Consider the following 19,718-nt stretch of genomic DNA (forward strand, 5'->3'; position numbering starts at 1 on the left):
GACAGCTGTGGCTATAAAATACACTGTAGACCACGAGACATCTTACACACACACACACACACACACACACACAATGAAAGGCACAAACGTCTGTCTACACCTCTTCTCCATACCACACACACAACCACATCTGAGTCTGCAGGTAGCAGCCCCCCCTCCAAAAGCAGCTACAGCCAATTACTTCAGAAAAAGAGAAGTGCCTTGCAACTAGTATTGACTAATACAAGTTTTCCCAAACATTGTCTGCATCTACTACTTTAAAAAAGGAATAGTTCGACAATTTGGGAAACGCACTTATTTGCTTTTTAGCCGATTAGCTTAGCTTAGCACAAAGACTGGAAACAGGGGGAAACAGCTAGCATGGCTGACAACAACAACAGCTACACACTGGTCTGTTCCGCTTCATCCCTATATGCGCTATACATAAAGCATCAACTTCACACATATGGAGCTGTCAGTGTGATGGATCGATTTCCTGGGATGATCTCCCTCTCAGTAACACAGAGGAACTACAGTAAAACATGATCTCTGCCTCACTTCATACTGGATTGTCTGTCTATGTTGATTTATAGCAGATAAGCTCAACTCTTTTTACTCTGCCACACCTGAAAATAAAACAAATTCAACTTGTGACCCCTGAAGTGATGTGCACGCACTGAATGATCTTCTACTGGAGATTATCCAGATTGAGGGTCTAAGGACAGAAGGTATCATATGTGGTACACATTTTAATGCCCTGGGAGAGAAGCTTGTGATTTGGGGCTAAATAAACTTAAATTAAAAAAACTAGGCTTAACTTGATGTCTAGTATATTGTACCTCTGTGTTGCAAGCTTTAATTTGTACTTGATAATGTTGCACAATGTTAACCTGTTTTGTCTGTAACTGTCTTTATTAACATTAACATTTGAATTGCTCTGCATGCTCACATTATATAGCTATTTTATTCTTACATGCTATATTAGGGTGACTTTGTACCGTAACATGTGTATATGTGTATATATAAATAGCCTTTTCTGTTTCTTGTAATGATCATTAATGTGCAATGTCCATGATAATTAAAGCTTTATCACACTGCATAACCATCTCACAATCATTAGTTGTGTCAGTCCAAAGCTGTATGCCGAACATGCACTGATGTCCTTGAGAAGACATTTACAGGGGGATTTTTATTGGACCAAGAAACACCTGACGTAAGATGATCTGATCCAAACTATAAATCCTGACAGGTATTCACAGGTTTAGTTTCCTCCGTCTTTCTTTTGAACATGCAGACACTCTTACTTTCCCAGCATCTGCATTTCATAGACCGCGACTTTCAGGAGGCGGCAACTCAACCCAAATGAGCGTGACAGTTCCACTAATGTGATATGACACAGTAAAAGGTTCTGATAAAACACAACTGGGAAATGTTCGGAACTGATGTCAAAAAGATATTTACCTTCTGCTCCTTTAGTCAACTTAATTCAAATTCTCTGTCTGGACCACTTGGTATTATCGTTAGCGATTACATTTCTTTCTCTTTTGGCAGTTGTCATCTCATACAGTTCCATTTCTAAGATCAACATGACTGTTAAATCTTATCTATTAAAGTTAAACTCAACATAGTCTGAACATGAAATTAGCACAAATGAAAGCATGTTGGGTGTCTAAATCTTTGTCACATTAAGGAGGTTACTGTAGCTAACATCTACAACACAGCATTTACGTAGCTAAATTAGGGTCAGGTTAAGGTTTTGGTCCAAGAATTTCTCTCCTGAACTTGTTGTCAGCAGCTGGGAAGTTGTAGGTAAAGAGAAGCATTCCAGCTGAATGGTTAAAATGTGAAAAGTTTAAATTCAACTGATGAGGGCTCACTGTCATCTTCTGTTATCCAAGTGGAAGCTGTGCTGCGTGTTTGCTTCATTCAGTGATTTCAATGGTTGTCATAGCGATGGAAGCTTTTAAAAATGTTATTTTTGAGATTACCTTGGCTCTCTTTATTCTTTGGCTCTCTTTTCTGCTTGCCAAACACTTTCCCTCTCTCATTCTTCCTCCTCCTCCTCCTCCTCTTTCTCACACAGACACAAAAAATGACTTGCAATGAAAACTTGAAAGCCTGCAAACATTTCTGTTTCAGACTGTTTTGGCCTTCTTTTTTCTCAAATACACTTGACATAAAAGGGCAATTAACACTCTTCTGAATGCAGGTTTGAAACAGAGCAAATACACACACACACATACACACAGAGTCACTGTATAAAGCACAGATGTATGCGCACATCTCATCATGAAAATTCATACTGTGCACACACCACACAGCCTTGTGTACACAGACAGCATGAATGAAACATAACCATACCCACTGTGTATGTTTGTTTCTTACACACTTCAAACAGTAGAAAATTCTGGTTTCACCCTTTTTCTCATCCGTACATTTGTTTGTGATCAGTTGTTACTGGGTTGGGAATTATCACTTAGGCTAAAAAAGAAAACATGAAATGACACAAGCAGTTCTGACCACTGTGCACACATGAAGTACTGCAGAGCAGCTGCAATTAAGTTGCTGACGAACGCGACGCAAAACACAACAAATATATCTCTCAAAATGACTTGAAAACAACAGAAAATATATTTACATATTAGCAGCTATTTTATAAGCTGCATAACTCCTAAATTACAATTTCAGTTGCTCACAAAACTTTTCATTATGCTCAAGCTGAGTGACACAAGATCAATACAGTATAATTTTCGCTTGAAAAAGAAGGTAGAAAAGCATTATGTACCACATCTCCTCACAAACACAATATAAGAACGCAATATACTGCACAGTAGTTGTTCTGTTACTGTAATTTAACATTAGTGTCCCATCTTACATGCCGTAACACGTGTAGCATGTGTAACATGTGTAACGTGTACAGTGTTGCATCCCACTCAGCATGAATAGGCATGACTGTATTGGTAGAGCAGAAGTAAACTAACATATTGTGAAGCAAAAGTGTAGTGTCTCTCAAATTAGCAGACCATTCAGGGTGAAAAGGAGAGCCTAACTTAACATTTAATACAGTGCTCAGCGGGCATGCATTCTTCTTTGTCAAAACCTGACTCCTACATTACCCACAATGTAGAAAAGGTTTCAGTCGTAGTCATCTGGACACTGTTTTCAGAATCAAGACGTTTCGGCTCCCATCCGGAAGTCATTCTCAATTGTGAAAATGGTCTGGGAACTCAGAAATTTAAGCTACTCTGTCTTATTTAAGCCCTGCCCTCAGGAAGGAGTCTTCCTGAGTTTCTGCTGTTTACCCTGCCTAGTTTCACCTGAAACTGACCTAAGTAACACAGAGTAGCTTAAATTTCTGAGTTCTCAGACCATTTTCACAATTGAGAATGACTTCCGGATGGGAGCCGAAACGTCTTGATTCTGAAAACAGTGTCCAGATGACTACGACTGAAACCTTTTCTACGATGGAACACTCCTGGACGAATGAGGGACTACACCGTCTTATTACCCACAATGCTTTACCCAAACTTGATCACCAACAGTTTGGTGGGCGATTCAGGTGTATTATGCTAGTAGTGGCTAATGTAGCCTGGAGCCGCTAGCCTCAAGCAGACATGAGGAGCAGGCTACGGAGGTCTGGTAATCTCACGTCTTTCTATCTCCACATTTTCATTTTCAAACTTGTAGTCTTCAGACCCAACCGAGGCTGACTGAAGTGGCATCACTTGAGGCAATCTATCAGACTTCACACAGCTCCTTTTGGAGCCACTAAAGGCTTTATACAACTTTTTTAACATATGCAGTAGTACTCCTCAAGATCTGCACAAAGACTTTGATGTGGAAAATTGGTGTTGAGTTCCCCTTAAACTGAGTGACCAGAAAAATACAAATCCCTGCACACAGCAATCCAATCCAATGCAGTAGTCCTGAAATAAACAGGATCTTTGTGAGACGTATACATTTTAATTACTTTTGATACCTCGTCAGAGAGATGTTGAGCTTGCAGTTTGTGATGTTGCTGTATTGGATTGTATTTTGCTCTTCCATACATTTTGTGTAAAGACGTTGGACAAAATATTAGGAGCACCTTTTAATATAATGTAATCCAATACAACAACGCTACAACAGTTTTTAAACAGCTATTTCTCACTGCCCAAATGCAGGTTTAATGTACCAAATCATGAACATTACATGCAACCAGTGAGAAAAGCTGCAGTTGCATGGGAACTGATGCACCAAAGGATTCTTTTTACTCTAACATGATTCACACTTGGCCAAACAAGTACAAACTTTTGCTGCAGTGAGATATTTCTGGCTTCATTTACGTGCTGGCTTTGAACCAGCAACAGACAATTTTATTGTCTAGTAAAGCTGCGGTTTTCATCATTTTCTCAGAAATATATTTTGTGTCAGTGTGTCCTCTCATTCTATGATGTGTATATCAGGCTTCTTTTGTTTGTTTTTAATGACAGATCAATTGAAACGTGTTTTTTTGCGGAGAGACATTGCATCTTCTGGCGAGGTCAGCTCTGAATACGTGTCATGAAAAGTGAAGAAAAGAAGTGTAAGTACAGTATTTGCAATCTGTACATGATATTTTTTACTATCCAATTTTCACTTTGATTTTTAAATTTAAGATAAAGACAGATATTCCTGTGTTTTTAGTACGTAAAAATATCTGTATCTCTATTTATATATCTGTATTACTATGACAATGTGAAAGACCATGCATCATAAAGTACGAGGAAGAGACTTGAGGTAAAAAGGGTGTTTTTTCTTTAAGTCCAATTGATATTCTAGCAACTGTCCACTACCCATAACCACTTGATTCATATTCAGCAACATGCTTTTTTAGCCTTGATTTGCCACTAATGTTGGGATTTACAATAGTTAAAGGGGCAGCAAATTGTGCAGGTGCAATCAATTAAATGTGGCTATCAAAATTATCAAAGATAATCATGAATAATAACTATAACTAATAAGGTCCTTGGGGGTAACACCCTTAAACAAGGGAAAATGATAGCTAATTAATTCAGTCTTATAAAATACACTAAACTATTAATTTGTAACTCAGATTAATAATTAAATTAATAACTGTAACCAAAATGACCATTAATAGAAAGCAGGTTGAAGGATTTGGAGTTCAACATAGAAGAGGTCAGCAGATGACTCACTCTTGTGCAACATTAAAGAAGCCAGCACAATTATACACAAGCATTTATTAAAAGATGAACAACGCAAATACACACAATAAACTACAAAACAAAGGGTGTGTGTGTGTGTGTGTGTGTAATAAATAATTACAAAAACATATTTATTGGCGTAAACATAAACAAATCCACACAAATTAATCTCAACAGATGAAGCATTAGAATTTAATTACAGGGAACATGATGCCCTGTTGCACTGAACGTCCTTGTCTTTTGAATACATTAACACACACACACACACACACAGAATAAATGTCCTCTGTGGACCCAGACAGACAGTTATGCAACACATCATCCCCCATATGATTATATTTGACAGTTTAGTGATGTCGGATGTGTGAGGAATGGAATGTGTTTTTTCATGTGTTTAAGTGTTGTGTTTGTATGTAATAGAGTGTAGAGTGTGTATATTGTGTATGTGATGGTGTGTATAGTGTGTGTGTGCTTGCGTATGTGTACGTGTATTTGTACAAAAATGTATTTGCGCAAGTTACTTTTTGTGATTTCTAGAGAATGAATAAACATGAGAACTGAAGAACTGTATATGTTTCCATGGCAACACACTGAGCATATAATGCCTGCTTGTGCGTCATATACTTAGTATTCTTGCAATGTAACTTATCTCTGCTCCCCAACTTTTATGTATTTTTCTCAAACTTTCCTCCCCTGAAAACCACATGGATTTCTCTGAATTTGCGCAGACATCTTTTCAAACGCACAGACAGGCCTTGAGAGTACAGTGATGTTAATCTTTTTCTTTGCCTATTGAAAACCGCATCCTACTTGAAAAACAAGCTCCCTACCATGAATAAAGCCTCGCTTAAAGGCTGCAGAGAATAAAGAGAAAGGAGAGAGAGAGAGAGAGGAGGCCTGGCAGCAGTAACAGTACAGTACGTGAGTGAATGACGAGTTTGCAACTGAGAGAGAAACAGCCTGAAAGACGAAATGTGGCGAAATGCAAGGAAGAAAGTAATCACAAGACAAGAAATACAGAGGAGAGATGGGGCAAAGTTGGAAAATGAATTAAAGAAGAATGACTTTGATGAAACAAAAGCTTCCATTTTAAACTACAACATGCGACGTGCATTTCAAAGAAAAGCTTCCACTTGAGTGTTTTTATAGGAACAAAGATTTATCAACCGGGATGTGACGGTTATGATTCAGAAATGATAAAGTGAAAGAAAAATGCAAATAAACCTTGTTACTGGTGGGTTTATTTCCCTTAAAAGCCTCTGATTTCTCTTTGGGACACTTTAAAAAGTGCCTCCCATGGGACACATTTGCTGATGCACAGTTAACACAGTTCTGTTGCATTCTAGCAGCAAAACAGCACAGTCAGCCATATTAAACAACATATGTCTATGTTGCAACAGCTGCAGCTTGATTCTCTAGTTAATAAAACGGAAGTGAACCCTAATTTGTGAATAAATAAACATAATTTCACAAGGATTCACTATCATAAATTCAAATTTAAACTAAGGATTTAGCATTTCCTTTAAAGCTAGTGTAGCTAACATTGGAGAAACTAGCAAGAGACAGCTAGATTTTTAAAGTATCAAACCAAAAAGAACCCCGCCCCCTCCCTTCAGTGGTGTACTGCTTCTGGATAAACAGTAAGGTTCAATTACTTAGACTTGATAACAAATCAGAAACTTCCCAGAACAGGAACACCATCACTGGACACCACACAGAAGAACATCACATCCTCACCCACTGCCCTCTGCCTTGTCTCATGTTTGCATGATGCACGTGACAAGTCTAATTATAACCCTTATTTTGAAAATATCACTTACAAGACTTACAAGAGACACATTTTAAAAAGAGATTATTTAGACTTCAAAAAGCTCCTCCAGAGCCACAGAAGATATACACAACTGTTTTCACTGACTGAGTACCCACCATGACAAGGAAACTGTTCTTCATGTGTAAATCAGAGTGTCCCTTTAAATAAAAACAGTTTTTTTTTATAAATATAAATTTATATTACTCAATTTTGCTGCACTGAAACAGTCAAAGACCTCCTAAGTGGGCAAACGACGCAAAGGGCTGTGTAGATATGAAATACAATCCAGGAAGTCCAGTTTGAAAAACAGATCCGTGAATTTGAAGGCTTATCAGACACCAAAATACTTACTTTGTAATAATCAAACCAAGCGTTCTAAAACCCAAGAGACACAGTACACAAGATTTTACAACTCTGGAAAGTTATCAAGGCAGCAATTATTTTATCTTTTGTCACAATGAGTGTGAGGTAAACATGAGAAATACGCTGTTCATGTTACAAAGTAATCCACCACTTATATGTATTTGATTGGCCAGCGCAGCCTCTTGCCGGAGGACGTCGCACTGTTTTCAGTTTTTTTTGCCTGACAATCTTGTGTTTTTGCCTCCCCGCTGCGTCGACAGGCTGGCTCCATTCAAATGAATGGGGGGGCTGCATTTTTTTTCACACAGAGCGGAAGTCGGTCTGATCGTGGCCTAACAGTCCCCTGAAGCCACGTTGAGAACCACTGGATTGTTCTCACCACTGCTGTGTAAGTTTGTCTTCACTCCTTTAGACAATTATTCTTTACTTCAACCAGCTTACAAGTACACCAAGTAGAACTGCTGGTGTTTGTACTTTGGAGAGGTGCAGTTTGAATCCTGTGAGCAAATGATATTCTTACACTCGTGCTATCAGCCTGGAGCTGGTGCTTTTGGGAAAAACTGTAGTGGCTATATCTCCTGTTCTTCTTGGTAAGCTGACGTTTAAAGCTCAAGTTAGAGTTTTATTTATACGGACGTTTCTCAAAAGCCAAAAGGCAACAGTTGGGTTAAACCTTGATAAAGTTTGAAGACAACTGAAAAAGGGCAAGGGGTCAGAAAGGAGAAAGATGTAGCCCTCTGTAGGAAAAAGATGTTTTTGTTCTTTCCAATCTCACAAATTATCTAATGACCCCTCAAATGTATCTCGCAGCCCCCTTGGGTACGTGTCGTCCAGAACAACTACGTTACAGCACCACAATAACTGAGGCTACTTTGATTTATTAACAAAAAAAGGATAGAAGCATGTATTAGCATGGCAGTCTGGGACACTTCATGCATTTAAAAGCGAATATTATTAAGTATAGCCCTCTTACTAATCAGAAAAATATCATATATTCCATATTTAATGATCATCATAACGTAAACAGAAATGAATGTGTTTTTTCCCCTTTATAATAACATTATTTCAAAAACTCAGATCTGTCACTTCTACTGGTTTCTTCTTGAAGCACTAAAAATGTGCTGCCTGCTGTGTGCAGTCAGCAGTGCATCTATTCAATAGATTCATGGTTTAAGGTGGAATTGGAAATAATGCTTTATATAACTGAATCTAATCTCTGTCCCCTGTAAAGCCAAACAGAGCAGGTCATCATTTCATTTTCCCAGAAGTTACTATGATGATCCTCTCTGACACATTTCTGAGATGATTTTAATACATGACTCACACACAGTGTGTGTTAGGCAGATTGAGATGATGCCTGATGGATTAACAATCCTGTGGTGGTTGTGGATTACAGCTGGTGTGTGTATGTGATGAGAATAAATCTAAAACGTTTCTTCATTTAGAGCTGGTGTTATGCAATGTCAGTCAGGTCCCATTTTAAACAAAGACAAAATCACAGATGCAAAGATGAATTGTATTTCCTTTTTGGAATATGTTCGATGGAGTCGGACATAAATGTCACATTATTACACAACCTCATGCAACACATCTAATCTGTTTGTTTTCTGTGTGCCATCACCCCCAATCCTCCATGTTGCTTCCCTCTTTGGTAACAATCTGTGACTGTAAATTCATATAATGAATAAATAAATAAATGAATATATTTCTTGACTTGACAGAGAGGTGTTGACCTAGGAATGCATAGAAAATGAGGGAAAATGCCATTTCAGTGGCCAAACACATCATAATGTCTGTTCACACACAGCACACTTCCTCTGTCAGCTATCCAAACCGAAGCAGAGATGCTGGAAAAAAGTTTGTCTGCTTGAAGTTTAGATACTTTTGTTTTGGGGGCGTCTTCCTGCGTTACCGTCTTACCCAAAGTCAGACAAACTCATTGATGCCTTTCCTCCATTCATAAGACAGAAGTTATCAGTGTTTTATAGCACTTTAGTTTACAGTGTAGCTGTTAACCCACAGCACAGATCCACTGCTGTGTCTATAGTGATGTTTCATTCGACTTATGATCAATTTCCCTACGTATGGGACCCCCATGCCATGCAGTACTGTGAGTAACCCTGATCTGAGCCTGGCTGATGTGGTTTTTGATGCAGCAGATTACCCAAACAGCAGACCAGTCCTTCCTTTGCGATAATAAAAACTGGTCTGCTGATAAAAATGTTCCATATCTTGCTATATAGACCAAGAAACTTGCAGTCAGTCACTAATCTTGGCAACAAATGAGGCCAAACGTCTTTCAGCTGCATCTATCCAGCTATCATGTATTGTAATTCACACGAAAAAAGCTAAAGTTAAAGAAGAGTCAGGGAAAATAATCACAATTTTGAGCAGCAGAAGTTCTCCCCTGTCTGATTACTCAGCTCATGACCCCTCGGATTTGCCTTGCGACTCCTGACCCCCAAGGTGAAAACCTCAGCTTTACGGCGCTATGGTTACTGAGAGGCCAAGAAGTTACTGACTATGCAGCTTGGTCACTAAGCGGTGGCACTCAAAGGCACTTTGGTAGGTGAATGCATTCATTGATAAAGATTTGTTTGTACGCGTGACCAGCAAATTACTGGTATTTTTTACTTGTTGAATGAATGATTAATTCACTATCAAAAGTATCATCGATTAACGTTCTGTCAATTCACTAATTTATTAAGTAACTAGCCCTTTCAGCACTGGTTCAGTGTACAATTATATGACACAACAGCCCTGCAGAGAAGCCTTTTGAAAGGGGACAAAAAAGTTCTAAAAAAACATTTTCTAGTAAAGCCAGTTATTTCACAGCAGATGTATCCATTAATCCATGTAGAATTGAAAATATGTGAACAGTCCTCAGGCACAGACAAGGAGGTACAGAACAGGTGCAGTGTGTATGTGTGTATTGTATCACACAGTGTGTGGCACACTGACCCAAATAGGAGCAGCATTTGAGTCTCAGCCATTTCTTACGAGACACCGCTTGCTGGCACCACATGCAGCTCGACTTACAGCGAAAATCACCACGGTGTCTATAATCATCCTAAAATATTTTTTGGCAGGAAACTCTGCAAATATCATGGGGGAAAAAAGCTCGCTATGACAACAACACAGCGACAGAATAGGAGACAGAAAAACACCACAAAGTAAGACAAGGTCATTATAAACTCATTATAAACACCAGAGATAAACCATAAGCTGATATTTTAGGAATATTATAGTGATTTTCCGTGAGCGTAAAGACGCAAATAATGCGCATTAATCCGCAGCCTGCAGCGCGCTGGATAAACATCTTGTCGCCGTGTGAAACGGTGAGTGTGCAGCTGTAGCAGGAGCATTACAAAACCTGAGCCCGCAGGGATCACTGTTAATGAAGTGCTTTACAGCATAGCAACTGTCAATCATATTGATGAAGAAAGCCTCAGCCTCCTGTTGCCATAGAGAATTCATGGCGTGAGCAGGCAGCCTGTGCCTTTTTGTCCATGAATAAAAACTCAGTATTGGTATTAGATTTGAGTATCAGATCATAAATTAACGCGATATAACGTTGGAGATCTATTATAAGAAGTACATTCTTCATCCTTACCTCGAACAAAGGTGGGGTGCCCTTGTCCGGAAGTGTGCATCCCAGTAATTCAGCCAGGAACTTTGCCATATAGAGGGGAGAAGTGTGCTCCTGAAATACTCCTGAAAGGTGCGGGTGAAAGGAAGAGCTGAATCAACAGGAGAGTCCGCTTTCTCACAGCCTCGTGAACTTCTTTGTGGCGTTCAAGGACCCTGCGCGCATCCCTCCTTTCTTCTCCTCCAGCTGCCCGAACAAACCCCGGAGAGGAGGCAGAGGTGTGCCGCTGGAAGAGAGGTGCAAAATACCGCCCAAATCGGCGCAGGGCAGCCGCTGGATGTGGAGCTTATAGCCTTTAGCTCTCGCCTCCACAGTCCTCAGTCGGTGAACGGTCTCACCATCAGCTGCGTGTGGACAGGACGCACGCAGGTGGGGCCGGGCGGAGGGGGAGTGGGCGGGCCAACGAGCTGTCAGGTGGTTTTCATCGACGGGTTTCCCCACTTTCGCAGATGAAATGTTAGGTAGACCTGCACCTGGAGTCACTATAGCTTGATTAAACCTCACATTCATTATATGTTGTACTTCTTAAAAGACTGAAACCAGTATTTTTAGACTCAATATCTTAAACTTTGACCACAAAATAGCCCAGTCTAAATATTTCATATTTAATATTATTTAAAATGAATAATAATTTTATTTCCTGACTGTTTGAAAGCTTTGACACTAACGTTATGTTAGGACCATCAGGTAGGGAAACTGTAGCTACTGCCTTTAAAGGAACAATACAGTTTCCAGAAGTAGGCGGCGCTTGGTGACGTAGGGACTTTTTAGTAGTTGGTGAACTCCTGGGGAGCTAACGGCTAATACGCTAGCCAGCTGGGAACATGCTAGTGCTATCAGTCACAATAGCTTTCCAAGCTTGATCTTTTTTTCCTCTGTACCGTGTCTTCCCCCGGCATTTTGTTCTCAGGATTATGTCTGGACACAAATCCGACCCGATCACTTGCAAATAACAGTGCGGATAGTCTGTCTTAAAGATCTGATTTAAGAAACAAATCTGATTTGCCTGCAGTCTGAACAAAGCCAAACTGTCAGTAGGCTCGTTAGCTCCGTTGCAAACGTAACAATAAGTTCACCCACAGAGGAGGGTTAAATAAAAGACAGCACTGAGTAAAGAGGGTTTGCTATTTGTCAGCAGTGCGAATTCGCTTGTCAGAGTTCACCAAAGTTGAACTTGACCTAAAAGATTTGCACGGATGTGCCTTGCCTAATATCTTACCTTGCACTGTTTAAATGCTGGTGTGACCGAGCCTTTATAGCAGCATATTTAAGGCTACCCATGACTTTTGAATGACATGCTGAACAATCGCATATGGGTTCGATGTTCGGAGACATATGTCTGGGTGTCTACATATATTTGGCCATAAGCACATGTAGCCTAGCATTTTATCAAAGTGTTGACATCAGCAAATAAGTGAACGTTTATGCGTTTTATCTATCAACTGAGGATTTTTTAAACATCTATGTAAAATTGCATCACAGCCTCACTTCGCTGCAGTTTCCCATTGGGATTAATAAAGTATTCTGTCCGGCTATCTATCACTTCTAATGCTAAAATCAGTCTATCCAGCGTGCATGATGAGCACATTAAACTGTCACCGGAGGTTTGGGGGCTGAGTTGCATTTATTGAATATTCATGGGTCACAGGACACCGGCTGGATTCTGAAGACAACAGGAGGATCAGGATGTATTGCTGTGAACGTTAGTAGGTTTTTAATATTCTCTTTCCATGTTTGCATCTTATTAGATTGTTAATTTTCACAAGTTGACTATTATCATGTGAGACAGTGAGGCATATATTTGTCTCCTGTTGTTAAATTGTAGTCATTTTCATAATATTCATCAAAAACTCATGATTCATTTACAGCTTTTATTTTTGTCCCGTGGTCAGGACGCCTCGGGACAAGATAGGCTAAATGATTTTGGTGGAAAATATCCTTTTTGTAATTAATATTTACAGCCTCTATCATTCTTGCAAGAATTAATCTAAAAGCCTATAAATCATGGTTCAAATTTAACATATTTACACATTTAGGAATTCAGCAAGAATACTTCCAGTAAGTCGGGAAGTTGCAAACTGAAAATGTTAAGAGCAAATGACAAAGGGCTAATTGAATGACCAACAGATCGTGCATAGCGTGACAGAGGCTGATAAAATGGTAGTTTTTTAGTACAAGAGGTCTGAACTATATTCGATTTTGTAATTCCGAGGATTTGTGACAAAACCACTCAGACGATTTTTGGGGAGACAAGACAACATAAAGGTTTTCATTTAAAAATAAGACATGCAACATTTGAAGTTCAATTTCACATTTTAAGTTCTGAAATTAAATCTAAATTAAATTAAACCAGGACAGCTTACGCACGGTTTATTTTATCCACCTTATTTAGGAGCAAAAGCATTAGAAACACCTTTCATTGTAAATCAAGTTCAACATATTTTTGTAACAGGACTGTTTAATTGGATTACAGTGTTACATCATAATGCAAAGGTCACCCAGGCTATATACTGTACCAACTGGGGATGGAGCCTATTTTTTAGAATGAACATAGATCTTATTTGCAAATCAACATGACCTTCCCTGACCTTTTGCAATTTGCTCCAGATCTTTCAGCATGGAGCACTGCTCTGAAATGCAGCAGGCTTTTGTTCATAAGCTGCTCATGCTCCCCAGGTGCGCTCTTATTCTGTCAAACATCTTTCCTTTACTTCCTCCAAACCCCCACCACCCTCTCCCCACCTCCCCCTCTCATATCTGTCAAGGATTTTCAGTTCATCTCCTCTGCGACGTGGGATTCATACATGTTTCTTGTCAGAGGGAGAGAGGTCAGAGGTCAGGCTGCATGATGTCAAACTGAATAGATGTAAGTGAATAAAACGCTGGCACCTCTCTTCTCTTCTTGCGCCACAAAGGACAGTGAATGTAACTGTGTTGACAGGGACAGAGGAGGTAGATGAGGATCATGAAGTGTGAAGAGGGAAAGAAAGGTGTTTGCGTATAGTGACCTCGAACAAGGACTCATTTTTTGTGAAATGAACACCATGTTGATTGTGTTGTTGACAAATTACAGTATGTGAACATTATGCTCCATGAACAGCAGCTGGATTATTTGACAATACCAAAAATGAAATGGCGTAGCAAATACACAAATTGGATACTCTGCTATAGGCTCTTGGTGGTATGACATGCCATAGTAGAATCCCAAAGACAGCCACAGGAAATTCCTATCAAGGACATTTATTTTTCATTCATTCTCTCACTTCAGTGTACACTACACACAAAATATAAGCTACACTATGTAACAAGAAAATACACATTATATGATCAAAAAAGAATCTTTTATTACCTGCCCCTTCTCAAAATGAGTAACATAAATGGTACTTCAACAACCAGGCAGCGGCTCAATTGTAGGCCTAAACTTCATGCGAACTCCAGGCGGCATTCCCAATTCTTTTTATTTTACAGACAACGTTTCAACCACATGATAATTCATACATTTTGGATTATCTAATGAGGAGATGATGGTGTGATGTCTCCACACAGACTGTCTTTATATGCAGGTGTGTTTACACTTGCACCAAGAAGACCAGCTGTGGTTGAAATGTTGTCTGGCTCAAACTTTCACCCTTCCTCTTTGGGTGCTGTATCATCCAAGCACCACCAGTTTAAAAAAAAAAAAAAAGCTTTATTGAGGGTGAAGCTAATGCTAAAACTAGCTTGCTGGTGATATCAACTCTACACAGGGCGCACACAGTGCAGAATAGCAAAATTAGCAAAATGTGACAGAACTCAATACTTATGTTCTGTCTTTTTAAAATTTTCCTAGTAAGGAATTAGGACATCCTGAGTTCCTATTGATAATCAAAAACAGCTGTAAAGCGCCCAAATATTCAGACTCTCTCAAACATAAATTTGCACAAACCGATGTTTCCTGTTGATCAATACAGTATGTGTCCTCCAGTCCTCGTTTATTGCATGTAACTGCTTTTATTCTAAAGGCATCATATACTAGAACTCCTTTATGTACAACTGGTCTTAAACCACACTTTCCGTATTGTAAAACATTTCTTCAGTGCACACAGCTGCAGGGTACTTGATGTGTACTAGAGTGGTGCACAGAGTGTCTACTGTCCACTTGTATTTCTTGTAATGACCCTTTTTTGGTGTAATGAGGTCCTGTTCTCCTTGAACCATGTCTGTCATGGTCATACTTGTCAAAATCACTGCACCAGTGTCCCCAAGACAAATTGCAGGACAATTACTGTAGCTCTACCATTTTTTCCCATAAAATTGACTGTGATTCAGATTTTTGTCTCACTTCATGAACGCTTTCTTTACACCCTCTGCAGTGTGTTAGTGTTTCCATCTCCTTAACCTTGCAGTAATTGGTGGACCTGTAATGGCCTCCATCTATCACATCTATCTAGAGGGAATCTCTTCCACCAATCTCTGAACGACTGGACACTGAGCCAAATAACATTTCAACATAGATTACTACCCACTCAACACAAACATACTGTACACATGCAGGGAGGCAGCTTCACTCTATCCTCATTTATATCGTGCAACATATAAATCTTTTCAGTACTGGAGATGGAACACAAGACTTTTACTGAGGGACTGAATATTTGGGATCTTTCTACAAAGAGAACAGACTCTTCTTACCTGAAGTGCTCGGGACATTTCAGTTCATCCACTGTAGGTCAGAATCATTTTAATAGTTAAGATTACCAATTAATATCATCTGGTAACATAATATTTAAACTACTGGAGCACAGTAGTGTGTAGTGTCCAGTGTGTAACATTTAGGAGGAGCTAAGACAGAATACATGTGCGTCAATGAGAGGGACCCAGGTGGAACGGTGAGGTTACAGGGAGCAGAGGTGAAGAAGGTGCAGGACTTTAAGTACTTAGGGTCAACGGTTCAGAGCGACGGAGACTGTGGAAAAGAGGTGAAGAGGCGAGTGCAAGCAGGTTGGAACGGGTGGAGAAAAGTGTCAGGTGTGTTGTGTGATAAAAGAGTATCAGCAAGAATGAAAGGAAAGGTGTTCAAGACGGTGGTGAGACCGGCGATGTTGTACAGCTTAGAGACAGCGGCACTGAAGAAAAGACAAGAGGCAGCGCTGGAGGTAGCAGAGCTTAAGATGTTGAGGTTCTCTTTGGGAGGGACGAGGACGGACAGGATCAGGAATGAGGACATCAGAGGTACAGCTCATGTTAGATGTTTCGGAGATAAAGTCAGAGAGGCCAGATCGAGGTGGTTTGGACGTGTCCAGAGGAGAGACTGTGAATATATTGGCAGAAGGATGCTGAGGTTGGAGCTGCCAGGCAGGAGGTCTAGAGGAAGACCAAAGAGGAGATTTATGGATGTAGTGAGAGAGGACATGAAGTTAATTGGTGTGAGTGAAGAGGATGCAGAGGACAGGGTTAGATGGAGGCACATGATTCGCTGTGGCGACCCCTGAAAGGGAACAGCCGAAAGGAAAAGAAGATGTTTTCATTAGTGTATAATCGCCTGAAAATAAGAATCATTGTGTTTTCGTTACCTTAATAAGCCATTTTTATCTACAGAGGGAGCGGGTCCCCTTCCACAGAGGCCACCATGTTGCACCGCTATGTTTCTACAGTAGCCCAGAACGGACAAACCAAACACAAAGAATTTATGTCAAGCACTAAAGCAAAGGTGCCAGGCCACAATGTAAAATAAAACTGCAGTAGACCTGGATTAAAAAATATTAGCAGTCAAGTGTAGTTCACGATAAAAAATACAGTCAAAAGCAGTCCCTTTCAAAGTATTAAGCTACTGAAGTGTTAACTTCCTTTGACGCTTTTCTGCAAGGCAATTTCCATATTTTCCCTCACACATGGGGAAAATTCAGTGGGCTCGGGGTCAAGGACAGATAGAAGGAGTTGGGCTTCGAACCAACAACCTTGCAATTAATGACTGACCCACTCTGAGCTACAGCCACCTCTTCTTCCCCAGCCCCAGCTTTTATTAAATCTTCCACCCTCTTTCCTTTTTCTCTCTGGAACCCTTAATGTTGTTGTGTGACGCATTATGGGTAAATTATCTTTTCAGTTTTATTTCTTGGAACTGGATTGACATAATCCCTTCATATTACACATCAATTTGATCATGACAACCAACACTTTTCAATGGCACATATTTTGACCCTCTTTGCTGGGATTTGACATACATCCATGGATACAACACCATAACACAAGGTGTCATTGTTGGAAGTTAGCAGCTAATTTTACCAACAATGTATCTTTTTACATTGTTAGCCATGGACAAATTTAGCAGCTAATGTTGCTAACAATATTTAATTTTAGATTGATGCTAGCCTTGTAATGGCCTAAATTAGCAGCCACTGAATTTTTAGCTTTACCTTGTTTTGGCAAGAAATAGCAGATAAGAAATTTTTACAATTTTTAGTTTGATATCCATGTGACAGCTATGTTCACAGCTAATGTTATTGACATTGAGTGTAATTTTAAGTGGACATTAGCCTTATCATATATAGCCGCGATTGCAACTAATATTACTCACATGATATCATTTTTGGTCAACCTTGTGATGGTCAAGGTAGCTGCTGATGGTACTGAAAAGTTCTTGGTGGTCTTTTCTAAGCAGATACTTTTGTGTTGGAATGAATAGACCAGAAGGTGGGTCTGCATCATTTGATTGACAGCTGGTAGCCAAGGTTAGCAGCTACTGTTACTTTTGTTCTGTAAGCTTAGTTTACACATGCTAATGTTTCTCACATTGTATGAATTTAGGTTAATGCTATGCTCGTGGTGGCCTAAGTTAGCAGTAGTGTAACTGACATTTTATGTTTTACCTTAACGTTTGTCTTATGATGGTCGAAGTTTATCAGTGTTAATCTGAGCCTTTCTGTGATCAAGGTTTATAGGAAGGTAATGTTACAGATGTCTTCTTTTCATTTTATCTTAATCACAACCTTGTAATGGCAACCGTAACCAAGTAGTTTTAGCTGCCTCATCCTAACCAAACCTTAACCATAGAGGTGGCAGATCAGAAAACCGCTATCTAAATATTTTCCGCAATGGTCATATACGTTGTTGAATGCATTGACAAAACAATGTTGTTCTGACAATAGGGGCTTCAGATGAGGAAATGCTCATATTGTTGGGTTGTTTTGGAAACCAATGACAACCAATTTTGTTTCTTTAGATCTAGAGAATAAATTCAGTATGAAGAAGCAGTGAAGTTAGTTTGATTAGGCTACATCACCTTTGTTATCGTTTGTGAAATTGATTTGATTTAAAAGGGTTTTATCTTGCTGGGACGATTTTATCCTTGTACAGCTATTTGTCTTGCTCAAGGACACATGAGCATGGATGGGTAGTGTAGCTGTTGTGGAGATCAAACCTGCAACTTCTCAGTTCAGCATTAGTCTCTCAAATGCACCATGTAGGTTTGGCATGTTTGCATTAGTGTGACACAAATGACTTTGATGTGACTACCTGCTGTTCCACCTGCTGGCCCGATTGATCCACATTACAGTACACAAACACACATACAAACCTCCCACACCCCAAAACCTAATTAGTCAATTTTGAGATGAATAAACCATATTCATCATATAACCTCTAACACAAACACGCCAAACTTGACAGCATGCACTTCCCATGAAACAAATTGTTGACAAAAAAACATAATTAATGAAGCAATCATCCTGCTCCAGCCGAGCCTCTCATTGACACCCCGCTGTTGTACTAGATTTTAATAATGCTGTTTAATGACATGCTCCATGTTGGCTGGCAAATGCAGCTCCATATGTTGTTACAGCTGTGGGGAGCAGGGAATCTACACAGCTTCAGAGCATGCCCCCCTGCAGGGAAAGAGGGATTTACGTGTGTGTGTGTGTGTGTGTGTGTGTGTGTGTGTGTGTGTGTGTGTTGGCTGGAAACACACTTGACTTGGCCCTCCAGAGAATTCTCTTTGACGTTTTTTCCTCTTTTTACTTGCTCGCGTATGCTTCTGTGCTGAAGTAAAAATACAGTAAATGTGCTTAAGACATGTTTTGATTTCACTTCAAAGCAAGTAGTTCTCCACCACATACAGTATTCTAGGGTCGATTTTATTTATTCATTTTGATTTTTTTGCGCAAAATTTCAAGTAGTAAAGCGTCTTTTTTTTTTCCTTTTATCTATCTTTGGTGCTCTCACACTCAGATCAGATCCAGATACCAAACTTAAGTGTTCAATCCATGTTTAGAGTCAGAGAGAACAAATCTAAATCTAAAAATATGCTTTCCACTTAAACATTTAGGCAACAATAAGTAAACATACAACTATGAAAGTCAGAGGTTTCTACAAGACATGAGCACACTCCACAGCTTTTACAAGAACTTTAAGCTACAATAAACATAGACCAGGCTGCAGCAATTTGTAAACCTTAATGTAGCAAATTTGATAAAACTATATCAAAACCTACATGATTTATGAAAATCATATTTCTGTTTATCAATCAACATGAAAGGCTATTTTAATATCTTGCAAACCAGATGTTAATTATTAGAAATCATTACAGCCTTGCAGGGTCTCTAGCATTGATTTAGACTTGTTTTCTTGTTTAAATACAATGAGATAAAACGTGGATTTGAATCTAGCTTTGTTTTCGCTCCTCGGGGGGAAATAACCAGGCTATTTCACAGTCAGATTTGGTAAGTTCCTCTAATGCCAGACTGAGGAGCTGTATTTTTCA

At 39.4% G+C, this 19,718-nt stretch overlaps 1 protein-coding gene across 1 annotated transcript in view; it reads right to left on the bottom strand.

The window, feature by feature from the left end:
- The window catches only part of rasgef1ba (RasGEF domain family, member 1Ba), a 128,053-nt gene extending 116,755 nt beyond the window's left edge, over positions 1-11,298 (bottom strand). Inside the window, exon 1 of the mRNA XM_044197940.1 lies at positions 10,949-11,298. Within this exon, the coding sequence (XP_044053875.1) occupies positions 10,949-11,017 (69 nt within the window). The 5' untranslated portion in view covers positions 11,018-11,298. The remainder of the gene's footprint in view (positions 1-10,948) is intronic.
- Positions 11,299-19,718: the final 8,420 nt, after the last annotated feature.

This window comes from Siniperca chuatsi, linkage group LG5 (assembly GCF_020085105.1).
Source record: "Siniperca chuatsi isolate FFG_IHB_CAS linkage group LG5, ASM2008510v1, whole genome shotgun sequence".
NCBI classification, from domain to species: domain Eukaryota; kingdom Metazoa; phylum Chordata; class Actinopteri; order Centrarchiformes; family Sinipercidae; genus Siniperca; species Siniperca chuatsi.